Raw genomic sequence first — 19,197 nt, 5'->3', positions numbered from 1 at the left:
TCATCTGCTGGTTTTTCAAATCAAATGTTCATTTTTTTTTTAAAGACTTTATTTATTTGACAGACAGAAATCAAAAGTAGGCAGAGACGCAGGCAGAGAGAGAGAGACGGGGAGCAGGCTTCCTGCTGAGCAGAGAGCCTGATGCGGGGCTCGAACCCCGGACCCTGGGATTATGACCTGAGCCCAAGGCAGAGGCTTTAACCTACTGAGCCACCCAGGCACCCCTCAAATGTTCATTTTATTATTTTATTTTAATTTTAAAGATTTTATTTATTTATTTATTTGACAGGGAGAGAGTGTGAGAGAGAATGCAATCAGGGGGAGTGGGAGAGGGAGAAGCAGGCTTCTCACCCAGTAGGGAGCCTGATTGGGGCTTGATCCCAGGACCCTGGGATCATGACCTGAGCCAAAGGCAGATGCTCAACAACTGAGCCACGCAGGTGCCCCCAAATTCCATTTTAATTTGTTGCACTACTTGTACCTGGATTTGAGGTGTATTCCGTTTCTCTTTGAGAGTATGAGTCCTTTACATGTAATTCTCTGGAAAGGTAACACAAATATAGTAAGAAATAACACTACTGTTATTAAACATAGCAATACTGAATGTAGTACTAAAAATATCCTACATGAAAAGCAGATACTTGTATATCAATAATTTAAATAGGAATGTTCATAGAATGTGGTATAATAGTGATTCATATCTCTATGCTAAAGAAGATTGAACAGATATTTGTATATACATAAAGTTAGGAATGATATGTCCAAAAATATATTTCATATAGATGAATGTTTACATATATAGTATATTTCTTGTAACTGAAAAGAACAGATAACTTGTATACTATTTTTGAGAGGCTATCAATATTTTTGGAGGAAATTCAATTGTGCTTAACTTTTGTTTTTATTAACTTTAATCATGACTGCACATAATTTTCTGTTCATGCCAGTAATTAATTCCAAAATATTCATCAGGATCTCAGATAAATTTTCATTTAAGTTTTTCTCTGCCCTCTGTGCTTCTCCCCCACCCCCTAAACCTATATTGTCCCTTCTAGGGATATCATGAATAATAAAGTATTTTACCAACACCCTAATCTCATGAGGGCACTTGGGATGCATGAGACAGTGATGGAGGTCATGGTGAATGTCCTTGGAGGTGGAGAGTCCAAGGTAAAGGAAAACCTTTGATTATTAAGTTGCCAATGAACATGACTCATGGAGTACATACGCTCCTGGAGCATATTCTTAATGAGGATTTCTTAAACCATCTTAGGAGGACTGTTTTTCAAAGAACACCTTCTGCAAAAACAAAGAAAACCTTATAGAGTGAGAATTGGATATGCTACTAGTTATTTCTTCCTTTGATATTGATAACAATTTCTGTCTTATGCTGTGTAATTTGTTGTCTCCTAAACTTTTCTTGTTTAGTGGTTAGTTAGAAACTTTGAACATAAATACTATACTGTTTTTTAAATTCTTAATTATAAGTGAATGTCCATCACATTAAAAGTCCAGAGCACAAGCATGTTCTTCGGATCCAGACATGCCGCTTGATTTAGATGGCAGTTGGTTTCACTAAATTTGTGATCCAGGCCCAAATCTGAAGATGATGTTCTGGAGTTTTAAGACATAAAGTGAACTTCTTAAGTGATTTAAAGTTAAAATAAAGTGAAACCTTTCAGAATTTCAAACCTTCAAAACCGAGTGATAGAGTAATACAACAATTTCATATGAATCCATATAATTTTATGATCTATGATTTGCAAAATATATTGCACTGTTTTTGAATTTTTAAGATGTGCTTTTCCAAATATGGGAGAGTTTGTATTTTTCATGTTTAAATTACCAGTTAGACAGACTTATAAAGATATTTATAAAATATTTATAAAAATTCTGATAAGGAGGGATTCCAGGGATCATCTGGGGTATCCTAGAGTAAGATTAGATGCTTAAGGGAGATGTATTTGAAGGTGTCTGGCATGCGGGCCTTCTGGGTCAGGGTACTCATTGTACCAGACGAGTCATGTGCAAATCAGGGAAGATGTGACTCCTAGAATCTTAAAAACAGCAACACTTACAATAGGAATGCCCTAATGTGGTTTCAAGTAGGAAATAGGGTATTTTTAATAAAAGGTCTCATTGAACTTTTCCTCTCTTAACCTAAATTAAGAATTATTATCCATTTTATTTCAGTTTTACACAGCTGAATCAATAAGACTTAATAGTCTCCCAGGGAAACACAGCTGATAGTGTTAGTCCAGAATCACAACCAAGTCTGCCTGATTGCTAAATCAGGCTTATGCCACCTATAGATTTAGGGCGTAACTTAGTTCCAGAGCAACCCCTTGATGGTAATGAGGTTTCTCCATTAATATTGGGCTTGATTTTCAGTGGCTCATGGACTAGATGAGTTGACGTGTAGACAATTGAAGGTCTTTAGTATTTAGTAGAAGGTCTTTAGTCTTTTGTAGCCCATGCAGACATGGGCTCGCATAGTTTAACAATGTAGTTGGACCTCAGCTTCTGAACTCAGTTTTCTGAAGACCATTTACTCCCACAGCTAACTAAATGTTCTTTATGTAGGAAATCACTTTTCCCAAGATGGTGGCCAACTGTTGCCGTTTCCTTTGTTACTTCTGTCGTATAAGTAGGCAGAATCAAAAAGCTATGTTTGATCATCTCAGCTATTTACTGGAGAATAGCAGTGTCGGTCTTGGTAAGTGAATTATGGCTTTTATTTAATCTTATAAGAAGAATATACATACTGTATTAAATTTTAAATTTTAATGCAAAGTAATTTTAGACTAATGCAGTGTGTGTTGTATTTAGAAATGATATTTTAAGGGACAGTGTGTTTTTATATGGAATTTGTAGTTGTAGCACAAACCAGGTTTTGTCTCATCCTTGTTTGAATTAACAGCCTCACCAGCTATGAGAGGTTCAACGCCGTTGGATGTGGCAGCTGCGTCGGTGATGGATAATAATGAACTGGCCTTAGCTCTGCGTGAACCAGATCTGGAAAAGGTAAACAACATCCTCCCCTCTTGTGTTTGTGGGAGTTAGGCTTGTTTATGGTTGTTTCTCGAGATTATTGAAGTATAACCATAATAGAGTTGTATTTATATTGACACAATTATAACGTACATTGTATATTATAAACATGTTACTGGGACGCCTGGGTGGCCCAGTGGGTTAAAGCCTCTGCCTTCGGCTCAGGTCATGATCCCAAGGTCCTGGCATCGAGCCCCACATCGGGCTGTCTGCTCAGCAGGGAGCCTGCTCCCCATCCCCCCTCTGCCTGCCTCTCTGCCTACTTGTGATCTTTGTCTGTCAAATAAATAAATAAAATCTTTTAACAAAAATTTTTAGAAAACATTTTACCTATATTACGTAGAACCTATAGTTGTAAATTACAAAGAACAAGAAAGTTGAGATCAAGCGTTCCCTCTGATCACATCTATTTCTCTCTGGAGAGGGAATCAACTTTTTTGTCTTACAGGTTTCTGTCCTTTCATGGTATCTGTTGTTACTTTTGCTTTACTCATAGTTTTGATTTTTCCAGAAGTTGTTTTAACATGTCAAAGTACATTTTCTTTTTTTTTTTTTTAAGATTTTATTTATTTATTTGATAGAGAGGGAGAGATCACAAGTAGGCAGAGAGGCAGGCAGAGAGAGAGAGAGAGGAGGAAGCAGGCTCCCCACTGAGCAGAGAGCCCCATGCGGGGCTGGATCCTAGGACGCTGGGATCATGATCTGAGCCGAAGGCAGAGGCTTTAACCCACTGAGCCACCTAGGCGCCCCTCAAAGTACATTTTCTATTGTGTAGACATATATCCCTGATATACTAAGACCCTGAGCTCTGAGTGCTTAAGGCTGCATACATGTTTGCCGGAACATAGATAAATTTCCCCGGCACCGTCATCATGACTGCATTTCAAGTGGTCTTCCTGGTCCTTCCCTGCTCCCCTACTTAGCAACCAGAATGAGCCTCTTAGAAAGTTCGTATTAGTCCTGCATCCACAGCACTTCCAGAGACTTTCCATCTCACTTCAAGGAAAAGCTAAAGGCATTGTAACGGCTTCTAACCCAGCTGATTTCACATATCCCTCTTACTGCCAGCCATTCTCCTGGTCTCTTCCATCTGCTCCACCAGCCACACCGGTCCCCTTGCTTTCACAGGAGCTTGCCAGGTGTGCTCTTGCCTCGGGGACTTCGTGCTTGCTATTCCCTCCACCTGCAATATTCTTTTGCCAGATGTCTTCCTGGCTCTTTTCCTGAGGTCCTGACAGGCATTGACCCAAGTCACATTTTTGTTAGCTCTTCATGTCCATGCCATTTAAAATAGAAACCTCCCTGTTTCCTGTCTTGTCTTCTTCACTGCTTTATTTTCCAATAGTTGAAAAAATTATTTGTATATTAGAGACAGAAAGACACATTTGCATATTATTTATATAAAACATACGTTTGAGTATTTTAAAAAAATCAGCTCCTTATCATAATGCCAGTGAATTCAGGGCGTTTTTTTTCTCTATTGTTTACCACTTTGTCCCAGCTTTGAGAAAAACATTGGCATTGGAGAGGTAATTGAGGCATGAAAAAGTGAACTCTTTCCCAAACCCTTCTGACCTGCTGGTCGTGGGTCACAAAGCTTTGCATCTTGGACGAACCTCAGGAGCATTTTCTTTCATATTTTAAAATCATTTTATCTGCACACTGAAATATGGCTGATATTTAAAAAGTTGACCATACCAAAAATGTTGGAGGGTGTGGAGCAATGAAAACCCTCATCTATTCCTGTTGAGATAAAAAATGGTAGAGTCAGGGGTGCCTGGGTGGCTCAGTGGGTTAAGCCGCTGCCTTTGGCTCAGGTCATGATCTCAGAGTCCTGGGATCGAGCCCCGCATCGGGCTCTCTGTTCAGCGGGGAGCCTGCTTCCTCCTCTCTCTCTGCCTGCCTCTCTGCCTGCTTGTGATCTCTCTCTGTCAAATAAATAAATAAAATCTTAAAAAAAAATGGTAGAGTCAGTTTGCAAAGCAGGTTGGCAGTTTTAACTTAAATCCTTCCTCCCCACAGAGAGAGCGTGTGGTGGGGGACAGGAAGAGGGAGAGGAGAGAGAATCTTAAGCAGACTCCATGCTCAGTGCAGGCAGGGTTCAATCTCACAACCCCGAGATCAGGACCTGTGCCGAGATCAAGAGTCAGATGCTTCGCCGGCTGAGCCACCCAGGCGCCCCTAACTTAACAAATTCTTAATAAGTTTCTTAACAAAACATATACCTGTCATAAACATATACCTAGCCCTCCTACTTGTAGTTACTTATCAACTGAAATAGGCATTTGTGTGCATGAATGTTAGTGATGTTTTTCATCACTAACAGTAACGTTAGTAATGTTCTTAACCCAAAACTGGGGACAGTTCAGCTGTCCATCAACGGATGAATGGATAAGGAAATGTGGGCTATTTCCATGTGCTGTGGAATTCTTGTATTATGCAGTGAGAAGGAAGGAAGTACTGACATGTGCTACAATGTAAATGAATCTCAAAATTGTTATTCTGAGTGAAAGAAGCCAGGCATAAAAAGATACATACTGGATGATTGCATATATAAATGGTCTAGAATACACAAGCTAATTTGTAGTGTTACAAAGCAGATTGTTAAGGCCTTCGCTTGCAAGGAGGGATGGTTGGGGCCTGGTGGGTGATGGGAATGTTCTGCATCTTGACTGTGGTGTGTTTTTACAGAAGCATAAATCTTTCAAAGTTCACTGAATCTATGTTTTAATTTTTTATTTCTTTTTTAGAGAACGCACGCACGTGCACGCACAAGTGGGGTGGGGGAAGAGAGGCAGAGGGAGAGAGAGAAAATCTTAAGCAGGCTCTACACTCAGGGCAGAGCCCTTTGTGGGGCTCAGTCTCACAACCCTGGGATCATGACCTGAGCTGAAATGGAGAGTCAGATGTTTAACCTAAGACCCAGGTGCAGCCCAGGTGCCCTGAATTTATACTTTAAATAGATGAATTTATTGTATGTAAATTATACTTAGATAAAGTTGGTACAAGATATTTTTAGCTATATTACTTATTTCTTTTTAAAGCTGGTTTACCTTGACTGAAGAGTTGCTTATCTGACAATCTACTACCATTGATAGTAACAGGGATTTCTTTTAAAACTGGCTCAGTTATGAAATATTGTCAAGGACCAACAGTCATATAAGACAATAATTTGAAAGGCCAAAATAGGCAGAAAACTTAGTGTGTTAAATTCAGTGATACTGAAACATAGTTAATACTCCCCTAAGTTTTATAGACCATGAAATCATGTAAGTAGTACAGGTGGACCCAAGGATATTTGAACCTAAGCTTGGGCTTTTTTAAAATTTCTCTACATGTTTTCTCAAATATATCCCCCCTCCACATTAGATTCATAATATTGTTTTAGAAGTAAATCACTTCTCTGAAATATCACTGTATCTCAGATGGGTCTTTTAATATCTCAGATAGATTCAGGGTTTATCCTGGGTCAGAGGTCTTTAGACTTTTTTGAAGTGTATCACATACCAGTGACATTTATATTTGTGTGTGTGTGTGTTTAGATAAGCTGTACACCCAACATGGGGTTCAATCTCATGACCTTGAGACCAAGAGTCAATACTTTCCCGACGGAACCAGCCAAGCACCCCAAATATCATGCATTTATAGATAAAAGTTTCAAATTAAATTATATGAAACGTAGGACTATTCTTCTTTCACAGAATTGATTCACAAATATTTTTATTACGATAGCACTTTGTTACCGCTTGTAAATATTTCTTAACTCTTAGGTTTTACTGCAGGGAGTTCATGAGGATTGTCATGGGATTAAAAAGAACTTGCAGAACCATATGCATTTTAAACCAACCCTTGAGGATAGCAGTTATCATGTGTAGTGTTAGCATCTGATGACTCCTCACCCATGGGATAACACTTTTGCTTATCCTCTTGTTTTTAGGTAGTTCGATATTTGGCTGGTTGTGGACTGCAGAGCTGCCAGATGTTGGTGTCTAAGGGTTATCCGGACATTGGCTGGAATCCAGTTGAAGGAGAGAGATATCTTGACTTTCTCAGATTTGCTGTCTTCTGTAATGGTAGGTCTGATTGCTTGGGTCTTTTTTGGTCATGATTAAAACTGCTTAAAAATTAGATACATCAGGGGCACCTGAGTGGTTCAGTGGGTTAATCCTCTCTCTTGGGCTCAGGTCATGATCTCAGGTTTCTGGGATCGAGCCCCGCATCTGCTCAGCAGGGAGCTCTTTCTGCCTACTTGTGATCTCTCTCTCTCTCCTCTCTCTGTCAAAGAAATAAATAAAATATTTTAAAAAATCAGATACATCAAAAATGGTATATCCCAGTATTTTCATGAAGAAAGTAAATATTCATAAAGACATTGAATATTTTACAATCAGTACTTTTTTCCATAGTAATAATTGAATTTCTAATATTTGTTTCAATAGGGATACTTTGCCTTTATTATTAAATTAAGCTTTTTAGGCAGTGACACATTCTTATAGATTTTTATAATGGGGTTCCAATAATAGGTGAGCTTATGGCTTCATATCCTATAGCGAATTAACAAAAATGAATACTTTATGCCTCTCTAATGCTTTTCTTTACTTTGAAAATTCTGAGTATGAAAGAAGAAACTTACTGTGTCTTGAGTACACACAACTAGTGATTTGAACTGAATTTTAGCATTATTAGTAACTTGTTCTTTGGTTTTAGTTATTTTTCTTTAAATATAAATGAATTAGTGTAACATTTATTTGCTCAGAACATCCATCCACAAAACCAACGTTTGTTTACTCTTGTTCCTTGTTCGATTTTAGGGGAGAGCGTGGAAGAGAACGCGAACGTCGTGGTGAGGTTGCTCATCCGGAGGCCCGAGTGTTTTGGTCCTGCTCTGAGAGGGGAAGGTGGGAATGGTCTGCTCGCAGCCATGGAAGAAGCCATAAAAATATCTGAGGATCCCTCACGAGATGGTCCGTCCCCAACTAGCGGATCCAGTAAAACACTGTAGGTCTAATATCCACACTCTTATTGAAGAGTAAATTATATTGACTTGAAATTTTACAAAACATGATTTGCATTCTGTTAGCTGCGGTATAATTTTCTGGTCCTCCTGATTTCTGCCCTTGAAAATAAAATGAATTAGGCCTGGAAGATGGATGGAATTTTCTGTGGAAATAGGTTGAATGAAAAAGAGAAAACTAAGGAAGATGAGTTGATATAGCAGGGAGAAGTTCAGGTTGTAGGATGAGAAGTATTCTGTGAAATTTTCCAGGAGGCTCTGGCTCAGTGAATGGTTACAAAGGATGGCGGGCGAGCCTCTGAAATTATAGTAGGGTTTAGCAGGAAGCTGGCTGGAATGAGTTCAAGACAATAGTAAGAAAGTAAGACATTTAGCAAGAGAATGGGGGGCTTAACTAAGCTGGAATGGTGGTAAAGTCCAGAAAAGGGGGTATTGTCTTTCTGAGGAGGAAAATGCTTGGTTAAGGTATTATAGCAGATAGGGCAGATGGCAACTCTCTTACGTTTCTCCGTGGTATACATTATTCACACTTGATCCCAGCAGCAGATGTAAGTCTGTTGAGGCTGTCAATTCACGGTTGTTATCTGTGGAGGTGAATGTCCTGCTAATACCACTGGTGAAGATGGAATGTAGGGCTGATTGGAGACAAATTTCCAAGCAGAACAGTTCTGCAAACCATCATTCTTCCATACGTAGACTGTGCATCGATGTTCTGTCCATGCCAAGGCCAGCATGGTTTCAGACCGGGAGGTCCTCCAAGAGCCTGTTACATGTTCAATTAGCCATAGAGGGATTAGGGGGCCCTCAGGTTCTCTAAGTAGTGGAAAATATATCAAGGGATCTCTGGCCTTGTGTGTGTGCCCACAGAGGCCCCAGGAGCAGGGTTGCATGCCCGGACGGTGTTTGCAACGAGGCCTCACTGTTACCCTGTAGCTGCTGAGCCCAGCTGAGCTACCAAAGGAGGAAAAATGATGGGATCTTCCAAGGGCATCTAGATCTGTCTCTTATCTGTAGATAATGGAATCTTTATGTTTTGTCACAGAGGTGGAAAGGGGACACTGATGGATTATTTGGGAGTGGGTGGGTGAGGTAGAGTAGATGGCAGAGAGATAGGTAAGTAAATGCTCTCCCATTTCTGAAGTGCTTTCTCTGGGCAAAACGCTGTTCTGGGTGCCTTATCTGTGTCACCTTCCAGGACAGATTTTTGTCACCCTTTCTCAAAATGTATGCTATTTACAAAAGTAGTTTAAACTTACCAAGTCTTTCCATTAGTTATTTTCTTTGTTAAAACAAAGCCTGTCTGCCTCTAGAAATAGGTAGAATCCATCCAATTAGCAATTTCTCTTTTTCCCTTTTGAAGGGCTCTTCATATCAGATTTTCCACAAATGTGTTCTTTGTGTCATCTTTAAACTCACTTTCCTTTAAAAATGTCAAGGTACAAATTAATCACCTATATGAAAAGTAGCAGAAGTGGCAGAATAAGCTATCTTAGGGGTCCCTTTTCTCTGAGAATTCTGTAATAGATCTGAAATGGAATTTATCCTGTTTGCTTTGCTTTCTGGTTTTTTTTTTTAATCTATGAAAGTGATACAGAAGAGGAGGAGGATGACACTATCCACATGGGGAATGCCATCATGACCTTTTATGCAGCTTTGATTGACCTCTTAGGACGCTGTGCTCCTGAAATGCATGTAAGTGCTCTGTGGCCCAAGAGCGGCAATCCTGGCTTACCCATCGGTGTCAAGAAATCCATAGCTGGCAAAGATGATAACAGCATCCAAAGCCAATAATCTCCACGCTCCATTAAAAACAATAGCCACAGCCTAATTGCTGAGCAAGTGTTTACTTAGTTGGAAATGTCTTGGTTGTAAAAATTAGTAATGAGGTTTCAGTACAAGTCATTAATAGAATAGCCGGTTACCTCTTGTATGTCTAAAACTCAGACAGCCTCCCCACACTTGACGAAGAAAAGAACCCATTTTTTCCTATAAATTTCCTCTCCTCATTTATTGCATGCAGAGAGCAACCACTCCCGTCATAAGTTATTTTCTTGGTGTACATGATTTCATCTCTGTGCCTGCCATTGGTTGAGGGGACAGTGGGGGTGGGGGGAGTTACCCACTGGGAAGGAAACAGCTCTTCAGACTCGAGGGGCCGGCCTTTTCTACAATGTTTTGATCAAGAAGAAATTAAGTGTCATGGACTAGTCCTTCCTTTTACTGTGCAACACACTCAGATATTTTTTACTTTATCTTGATCTATTTTGTTTCATTCTATTATATTCATTTTAAAATGCTAGTTAGGGCTCATAAAACCAGCTTTGTGAGCTGGAATTGGGAAATGATGTGAAGATTGAAACACAGTGAGAGGTGCTGGAGTAGAAGGGAAAAATAGGCTTCTGAGCAGGTCTGAGCATGAAGCCGGAAGGACCTCTGCTTCCAGAGCTTATCTTTCTCCCTGACCTTAGCATCTGTGGAGGGTTTGTGTTTATAGTTGTGTTGTCTTTCCTTTCTCTTCGTTGTTGTTGTTATTGTTGTTGTTGCGGCGGGGGGGGGGGGGGGGGTCCCTTTTTCTCCCAGCTGTAGGGTAAAACCTTCATGTTTTCTTGATGTAACCTTTCATTGAGAACAGAGGAATCACAGTGTGGAGAGATTTCCGAATGTTGGCAAACCTAGAGCCTGATTTTTGTAAAAGCTTAACCTGCCACTAATGAGATTTTCATCCTAGGAAGTGGGAGGAGTAGATTATCAAAACCTGCATGCAGTAGGTGATCGCAGACAAAAAACTTTATTCTCACAGCATTCGTTCTGTTTCTATTAAAGTGAAAGATCAGAAATTAGCTAATAAGTAGTTTTTTAGTCTATTAACGTGGTAGAAAAAAAACAAGTGATTCAGTAAGGGACTAACCATTCACTTCTGTGTTTACTCATCTTCTGTAACTATTGGTTGAGGACCTCCTGTGTGTGAGAAATTATCCTTGTGTTTCTCCCCTCATGGGGAAGGAAGCAGACACCCTCCCTGGCAATGGGCGCCTGCTATCTGCTCCAGAACTTGGCAGAGATTCTCGATGGGTCAGATTCATGGTCCTCACAGGTGTTTGGTTTGCCGGTGACGGTCTGAAAAACCTGTCATGATCCCTCTTCACTATCCCTCCCCCACCACACACACACACACATATTATACACCTTTCCTTAGGAGAAATGCGTGTGGAATGTAAATGGATATACAATGATATTTTTTTTAAAGATTTTATTTGTGTATTTGACAGAGAGAGTGAGAGAGTACAAGCAGGGGGAGCGGTAGGCGGAGGGAGAGGGAGAAGCAGACTCCCTGTTGAGCAGGAAGCCCCATGCGGGGCTTGATCCCTGAACACCGGGATCATGACCTGAGCCAAAGGCAGACACTTAAAGACTGAACCACCCAGGGGCCCACAATTACATTTTCATCCCCATGCAAGAAAGAGGCTAAATCAGTCATAAATATCATTATATATTCTGGGTCTAAATATAATTTTTTCTTTGTAATGCATAATTCGGCATATGCTGATTTCATTAGAGCTGTGGGCAAGTAAATATCTGTCTGTAATGTAAGCCTCAGACAACCATTTCTGCCAGAGGTCTAACTGTATGGGTATCATTAACAGAAAATTATTTTAGACTTGGATTCCTATACTTGAGATTTTCCAGATGGAATTTTAACATTGATTTCACAAAGCTTTTCTAACATTCCTTGATTTTTCTTCCCATAGTTGATTCATGCTGGTAAGGGGGAAGCCATCCGAATTCGGTCCATTTTGAGATCCCTAATTCCGCTGGGAGATTTGGTGGGAGTAATCAGCATTGCTTTTCAGATGCCAACAGTAGCCAAAGGTAAGGCCAACTTCTACTCTTTGTAGTTCAGTGGAGCATGGTAGGACATGATGTTTCAAATAATATCCTTAGCATCCACATTCCCCTCCCCTGACCCCACCTGACAGCATAGTTATAGGACTTAGGTTTCTTTACGGAATGAACTAGAAAGTACATTATTTTGATTGAATTAAGAAAAGCTCTATTCCCATGTGCTTCTACACATATGGTTACAAACACATCTAAATGAAAAAAAAGATACTGCTTTTTTATAAAGTGTTTTCTGTTCTCATTATTCTAAACAGCTGTTTTCAGTGAGATTTTAATTCTTTTTACTTGACATTTCTGACAGTTTCCCAAGAAGAGGAAATACATACCTCACCCTGTCTTACCTAATTGCTTTCCTACTGTGTTTGATTCTCATTCTTCTCTTTCTTGACTGCAATTCTTTTAATCGCCCTTTTATAGTTTTATCATTTTCTTATGATGCGTTTTTCCTGCAAAAAAAATGATCATAGCTTTTGACTTAGGTTTTAAAAGTTCCCAGTGTGTTGAAAGAAGGGCTCTTCTCAAGACTAAGGAGACGACTTTAAAAAATAAAAATTTTTACTGTTTTCGTTCAATATTTATTGTCTTTTTAACATTATGTCATGTTGCTTGTGATTTGTTTTGTTTGTTTTTAAAGATTTTATTTTATTTATTTATTTTTGAGAGTGGGGGAGAGGGCGAGTCGGGGAGGAGGAGAGGGAGAGAGAGAGAATCTCAAGTCGACTCCACACTGACCCTGGAGTCCAACGCGGGGCTCGATCTCACAACCCTGAGATCATGACCTACACCCAGACCCAGAGTCAGATGGATGGATGCTTAACTGACTGAACCACCCAGGTGCCCTGATTAGGTTTTAATAGTAACTCAAAAGCATGGAGAATAAAGTAGTAAGCCGTTCTCCATGTCAGTCCCAGCAACGGTGGCCCATCCCCCTGCAGCCCGGATTGGGTTGGGGAAGGAAGAGGGCTCAGGCAGCACTGAGTGGACTGCACATGCTCCGCGGTGGGGGTGACAGAGGGCCTCGGTTGGCACCCACACCACTCTCCTGTGGCTCCCCAGGCTACAAGAGAAATGGCAGAGGGCACAGGCCTGAGGCCCAGTCCCTGGTGATGGTTCACACTCTGCCTCCCATAGAAACAAAGATTGGAGAGTTTCTGATGACACCCAGTGGATAGTTAGATTCCGAATTACACTCTTTAGTTTCCCTTTTGCCAGCGTCAGTTGTGTTCACTTTTCAATTCTTCATTGGATATTGTTGCACGTAGCATTTTTACCTGAACTTCTAATTTTAGAAGAAAATGTGATTAGGTAGAATGTACATGTTATGCTCTTCTTCTTGCATCAGTTATGAATCCTAGAGAGGACTGGCTCTTATGACCTGAAGTCTAGAAGAAGGGACCACTGTGTCACTGAAGTCGACTTACCCGCCTTGCCAGTCTTCCCATTATGAGAAAGTTAACGTTTCACAGGTGCCCAGCTCACAAACCCAAACCTTCCTTCCAGGTGACATGAGCAGCCACTATAGTTAAGCATTCATTATGATGTGAGGGAAAGCTGCAATGAAAAATTGTCCCAAGGGGGCACCTGGGTGGCTCAGTCAGTTAAGTGTCTGCCATCAGCTCAGGTCATGATCCCAGGGTCCTGGGATTGAGCCGCACATTGGGCTCCCTGCTCAGTGGGAAGCCTGCTTGTCACTCTCCCACGTCCCCTACTTCTGTTCCCTCTCTCACTGTGTCTCTCTCTATCAAAAAAATAAATAAAATCCTAAAAAAAAAAAAAAATTGTCCCATGGCTTATTGCCTTCTCCCCTTGAGGCAGTTTCTTCTTTTCTTGTACATGCAAGTGATCTTCTTGTGTACTGTTCATTTACTTAAATAAGATGTGTTTTCTTTTCCCTACATTCTGAGCCACAGACCTGACACTGTCAGGAAAAAGATAAGAGTAATACCAGTGGTGCACAGATTAGGGAATAGAGAAGTGCTACATTTTAAGGTAAAATTAGTAATAACAAAGAACCAAGAGATGGGCAATAAGTGAAGCTAGATGTCCTGTTCAGATTCCCCCAAAGTCTCTATATGTCTCCTAATTTTGCTCCACTTACCTGCTTCTACCAGCCTTTAAGGTTTTCCAAGTTGGTTTCTTTCCTCTTCCACTTAGTTGTCCTGTAATTGTATTATTTTGTGATGTTCTTCTTCATAAATATGCACTGTATTGTCTACCTTGGGATTAAAGGATTTTTGTGTGCGTGTGAACTATCAAACTCATGATGAAGGTTGACTCTTAAAACCGAATCCATTGGTTATTATTAAATTTCTACGTTTTTCTTCTTACTACTTTTCTTTTTTGGAAAATGTAGACAGAAAACTGTATGTTTAAATTTTGCCGCGGCATTCATTTAAATCAACTTTAAAAGTGAAATCGGTAGCTTTTTGTATGTTCCAGGGACATGTCCACTGGTTCTTTAAACATCACCACTCCTCAGTGATAATTATTGTTGTATGTTCTGTATTAAGTAGGTGAAATTTGCCTCTTCCTCCCTTAGTGATAGCTGAGGCCTTTCGCAAAATCTTTTTATCATGTGTTAGAGCTGCAGTGTGGCCCAGAGTAATAATGCAGGCAGGAGGGGTTCAGAAACCTGAGGGCAAGCACATGGTCTCAAAGTCGATGTTCTGTTCCTGCAATGCGCGGCCCCGGCGGGTTTGGACAGACTGTCCGAGGCCGTGATTACAGGCAGAGGAATACTGCAGGTACCGCAGGCTAAGCCCAGTGCACCTGGCCCTCCTCCTTCCAGTTCATAAGCTTGAAGTCTGATGAGAGGCCGTTCCCCAGCTTTTTAGTCTCCAATGTGTTCAGGAGACGGTGAAGATAAAACAGTAGGTGGTAGCAGATGGATGTGTCCTGAGTCCCAGGTCTGTGGGCTGTAACGTGCCTGGAAACAAATGTCTGTGCAAAGGAATCTCATTTCAGGATCAGTGGGTGGCTTACCATTTCCGTAGGCACAACTGTATGTGAAAATCTGGGGACCTTTTAAATGTAAATTCTCTAATAATGTGATTTTTAGGAGAATTAAACTAGAAATTCATACAGGTTTTTGATGAAAAAGTATAGCACACTGATTTCACAGTAAGGATTAAATCAGCTTTGGTTGGGTTTTAAATCTGATTTTCCTTGGTTTAAATCCGACTTTGCCAGTTACTAGGTGTACAACCTTGGGAACGTTACTTCACGTCCCTGAAGGTTGGTTTTCATCTTTTAAATGTAGCTAAGAACACCAGCCTCACAGTGTGGTTTTGAAAACTGTGTGAGAGCACATCTGTAACATTCCTAGCAGAGTGCCTGATAACAACACAAGCACTATTATTCCCATTATTTTAATTATAGGGAGAAAAGTAGTAGGTATATTGGGTGTTAATATAATTTACTAGGGAATGGAAGCTATTTCATATTAGCCCTTAATGTAATTTCCCTTAAAATATTATTTCTTGTTTCGTTTCATGGTTCAGATATGAAATCCATTCCTTAATAACGAAGGAAAACAAAAATGTTGTAACTTTATTTTTCCAGGATGGTTATGTTGGTGTGTCCTCTTTACCTGGGTCCTTCTTTACTCCACACTGCCTCAGTATTAAAGATTCCATGATGTCATTTGTAGAATCTTACAGTGTGTCCTCAATAGCAGAATGTTATTTGGCATCATTATCACATGGTCAAACAGGAAACAACTGCCCTCCAGTACCTTAAATTGGTACATAATCCCCCAATTCCTCATATCAGTGGTTCCCAACCTGTGCATCTATGGAATTCTAGTAAGAGATTTACTCATTATAAAGGCATCAAATATTGACTACTAATAGAGAAAAATACTATGACTCTCAAATATGTTTTGAATGTCATTAAATGCTATTACGATTAATGAGACATATTTCATTTGAAAGTCAAACTGATTCATAGGGTTGTTTCATCATTTTGCAATTGCCTAAGTCATAAATATGTAAATCAACCATGACTATCACATAGGGATACGTGAGTTTTTTTAGTGTTTAAAAGAGGCTCTCATTCTTGAAAACAGTGAAAACTTTACAGTTTAACTTTTTATGGTATTTACTGATAGTTTTACAGTGTAGATTTTGGATTCCTTCATGTTTTCTTCTCATTATCTAACCTAATGCTATGTCTTTGATGATACATGCGATTAATAAACGGATGCCCAAGTCATATTTTGAATGACCTTGAATTTAAATTGCACTGGCATAATCCTTCAGCCAATTCCCAGCACTTGCTTGTGGGTAGTAGAAGGCCAAAAAAAAAAAAAAAACAAAAAACCATTCAACTGATAACTTGACTTAAAACTTGAGAAGGCTGGAGAGAAGCCATTTGTAATCTATCCATTAACAACGACATGTCGCCTTCTCTCTTTTAGATGGGAATGTGGTGGAGCCTGACATGTCTGCAGGGTTTTGCCCAGATCACAAGGCAGCCATGGTTTTGTTCCTTGACAGGGTCTATGGGATTGAGGTTCAAGATTTCCTCCTCCATCTTCTCGAGGTTGGCTTTCTGCCAGATCTCCGGGCTGCTGCTTCTTTAGATACGGTAATGATCTGAACAGTTGACATCAGCTTTTGACTCTTCATTCTCTGGCTTGTGATAGTCTCCATAGATATGGTCATTCATTTATTCATGGTCACTAAATGTTATGGATTACCTATTACATTTTTAGGGAGGTGGTAGGTAAAGAGAAAATAAAATAGACTATGTCCTAAGGAATTCACTGAATAGTGGAGAAAACTTACAACCTCAGGAATATGATAAGAATTCTGATTGGGTACTACGGAGGACAATAAATGTGAGTAACTCTAATTTGGGAAGTCACAGAGGCTCCTTTTAACTTCCAAACTGGCCTAAAGAATTACGCTTCTCAAGGAAAGCAGTTACAGTATTAAGAATGTTTAATGGGCATTGTTGAGTTGTGCCAATTACAGTATCATTCTGGTGTCTTTATTTTTAAAGCACAGATAAGGCTGAAATTTCTCCTGTCCATCCAATGGCTCACATGAAGAACCTGTCATTACTGGTATAAATATTCTACTGTCCGAAGCATTGTAGAATAAGCTGACACTCTAAATGTTACTTCAGTAGTTATAATAATACCCTTTTTAGTCTCACTCATGGATCTTTTTGATTCCAGAGGAAATCAGATCTTGAGTTGATAACAGCTCTTTCAGGAAAGTCAGGCAAGGAGAATCCTAAAATTAAGCAAAAAAAAATTTTTTTTCCTTTGTTGGGTGTGTTCACTTGAAATTCTGAGCCTAACCAGGAGAGCTGATACCATAATAAGACAATCGGCCTTTGGCTATTGATTCTGCTGGAAATGAGCTAAAATATAAATGTAAATAACACCCATCCCTAAATATCATTGATTAGTGTCTTCATCTCCCATCCATCCTCCCCTTGATATCTTATGACAAGGAGGTGAGCCTCTTGGGCTTCTTGAGGAAGGAGCTAGCACTACAGACTCGAGGAAGGAGCTAGCACTACAGATACCCTTCATCTTTATCTATTGATGAACGATTGAAAGTTGATTGTTTCTAGTGGTAAAAAATCCTACGAGCCACACTGAAAGACAGAACCTTGGAGAACATCTCCTTTGTTTATGTACTTGTCGTTTTCTAGAGAACAAAAGCCCATGTCCACACGTTCATCCCTTTAAGAGTTGTCCCCTGCCAAACACAAATGACTTTCTACTCTCACGATTCCTTTCCAGGCTGCTCTGAGTGCTACAGACATGGCCTTGGCCCTCAATCGATACCTTTGCACAGCCGTACTGCCTCTGTTAACGAGATGTGCCCCCCTTTTTGCGGGCACAGAGCACCACGCTTCTCTCATTGACTCCTTACTTCACACTGTGTACAGACTCTCTAAGGGCTGCTCTCTCACCAAAGCTCAGCGGGATTCCATAGAAGTTTGTTTACTCTCTATTTGTGGGTAAGTGGGAGACACACTCCATGTCAAGCTGCTGCTTGAAGAGAGAGAATGTATGATATGGCCCTTGACAAATGGCTAGGGATTTTGGAAGAAATTTCCATACCGAAAAGCGAATTCATTTTAGGGAGTGCCCTGTACCCAGGGTTGGAATCAGAGCACCCTTGCTTTGGGTCAAGTGCAGGAGTCTTGTTCCAGGTCTCTCTAGGATATATGGCAGTTGGACGGAGTGCTGGACCCATGTTCTGGATGTTGGTAGGTAGGGGAACTATGTGAGGAGTCCCTGGCCACTTTTGTTTAAGAGTGGAAGATTCTCCCCTTTTGACGATGTGTGATGATTTTAACTCCTTTTCCAGAAGGGAAAGGAAAAGAGAGACTTATGAAGTATAAAAGATGACACAGTATAATATTAAAGCAATACTTATTGTGGCGATCATGAAGGCTATTTCCTTCATCCTGGAAAACCACTTCCCATAGGTAGAAGTGTTCAAATATCTGACTCTGAAAGCCAGAACATAACCTTCTCCTGTTGGAGTTCTGACAGCTAAAGTGAAATTTCTTAAGCCACTGGCTCGGTGATGGTTTCCTTCTAATTTCAAGAGCAGGTGAAGGTGTGTGGCCTAGCGGTGCTCTGGTGAAGAAATGTTTTCACTCACAGCGATGTATGTGGGTTCAGAAACCAGATGCGACTGAAGGAGATGAAAAATTATGTCTCTAACTCCCCTGGCCCTAAAATTCTGTAAAATGGGTGCAAAATAACTATCTCACAGAGTTTATCTCCTTATTAAATGAGGTGAACCATTCCGGCTGACCTGACACAATAGGGCTGTGTGAGTTTTCTTTCCCTTCCTCATCCGGCCAAATTTCTGCCTCAGCTTTTTTTCCCCTCCTTCCTGTTTTCAACACTCCTTCTTGTGTTTGCTTCTAATTCAGTCATGGAAGACCCTTCCTGGCCAGTGGAGTGAGGGAAGAAGCACTTACTATAATTACTGGAGCAAGGGTCTCAGGAAACAGTAGGGTCTGTGGTGGTGGGTTGTTGGGAAGTGAAGGGAGAAGAGGAACATCTGTAGCAAATAGGGAGTGGGCCTCAGATCTACGGGATCGAGACAAATTGGAAATTTAACTTTATACAGTTGTGTAGTGGTGGGCTAATCTTTGGTTTGGGGGCACCTAAGTAATCCCTTCTGAAGAGAGGTGTAGGTACAGGTTCTTGGCTTACATAGTCTCATGAATTATTTCCTTAGTTTAGAGACATT

The 19,197-nt window shown here is 40.3% G+C and overlaps 1 protein-coding gene across 9 annotated transcripts in view; it reads left to right on the top strand.

Moving 5' to 3' along the window:
* RYR2 (ryanodine receptor 2) overlaps nucleotides 1-19,197 on the top strand; it is a 740,314-nt gene that overhangs the window by 545,851 nt on the left and 175,266 nt on the right. For all 9 annotated transcript variants that reach the window (XM_032883093.1, XM_032883091.1, XM_032883088.1 and 6 more), the window contains 9 exons: nucleotides 1,056-1,170; nucleotides 2,584-2,716; nucleotides 2,921-3,024; nucleotides 6,989-7,124; nucleotides 7,863-8,049; nucleotides 9,652-9,757; nucleotides 11,815-11,935; nucleotides 16,383-16,552; nucleotides 17,724-17,944. In XM_032883093.1, the coding sequence (XP_032738984.1) occupies nucleotides 1,056-1,170; nucleotides 2,584-2,716; nucleotides 2,921-3,024; nucleotides 6,989-7,124; nucleotides 7,863-8,049; nucleotides 9,652-9,757; nucleotides 11,815-11,935; nucleotides 16,383-16,552; nucleotides 17,724-17,944 (1,293 nt within the window). The remainder of the gene's footprint in view (nucleotides 1-1,055; nucleotides 1,171-2,583; nucleotides 2,717-2,920; nucleotides 3,025-6,988; nucleotides 7,125-7,862; nucleotides 8,050-9,651; nucleotides 9,758-11,814; nucleotides 11,936-16,382; nucleotides 16,553-17,723; nucleotides 17,945-19,197) is intronic.

This window comes from Lontra canadensis, unplaced genomic scaffold (genome assembly GCF_010015895.1).
Source record: "Lontra canadensis isolate GAN:19392208 unplaced genomic scaffold, GSC_riverotter_1.0 scaffold85, whole genome shotgun sequence".
NCBI classification, from domain to species: Eukaryota; Metazoa; Chordata; class Mammalia; order Carnivora; family Mustelidae; genus Lontra; species Lontra canadensis.
Note: the sequence above shows the minus strand (reverse complement) of the source record. Positions and strands in the feature narration are given on the sequence as shown.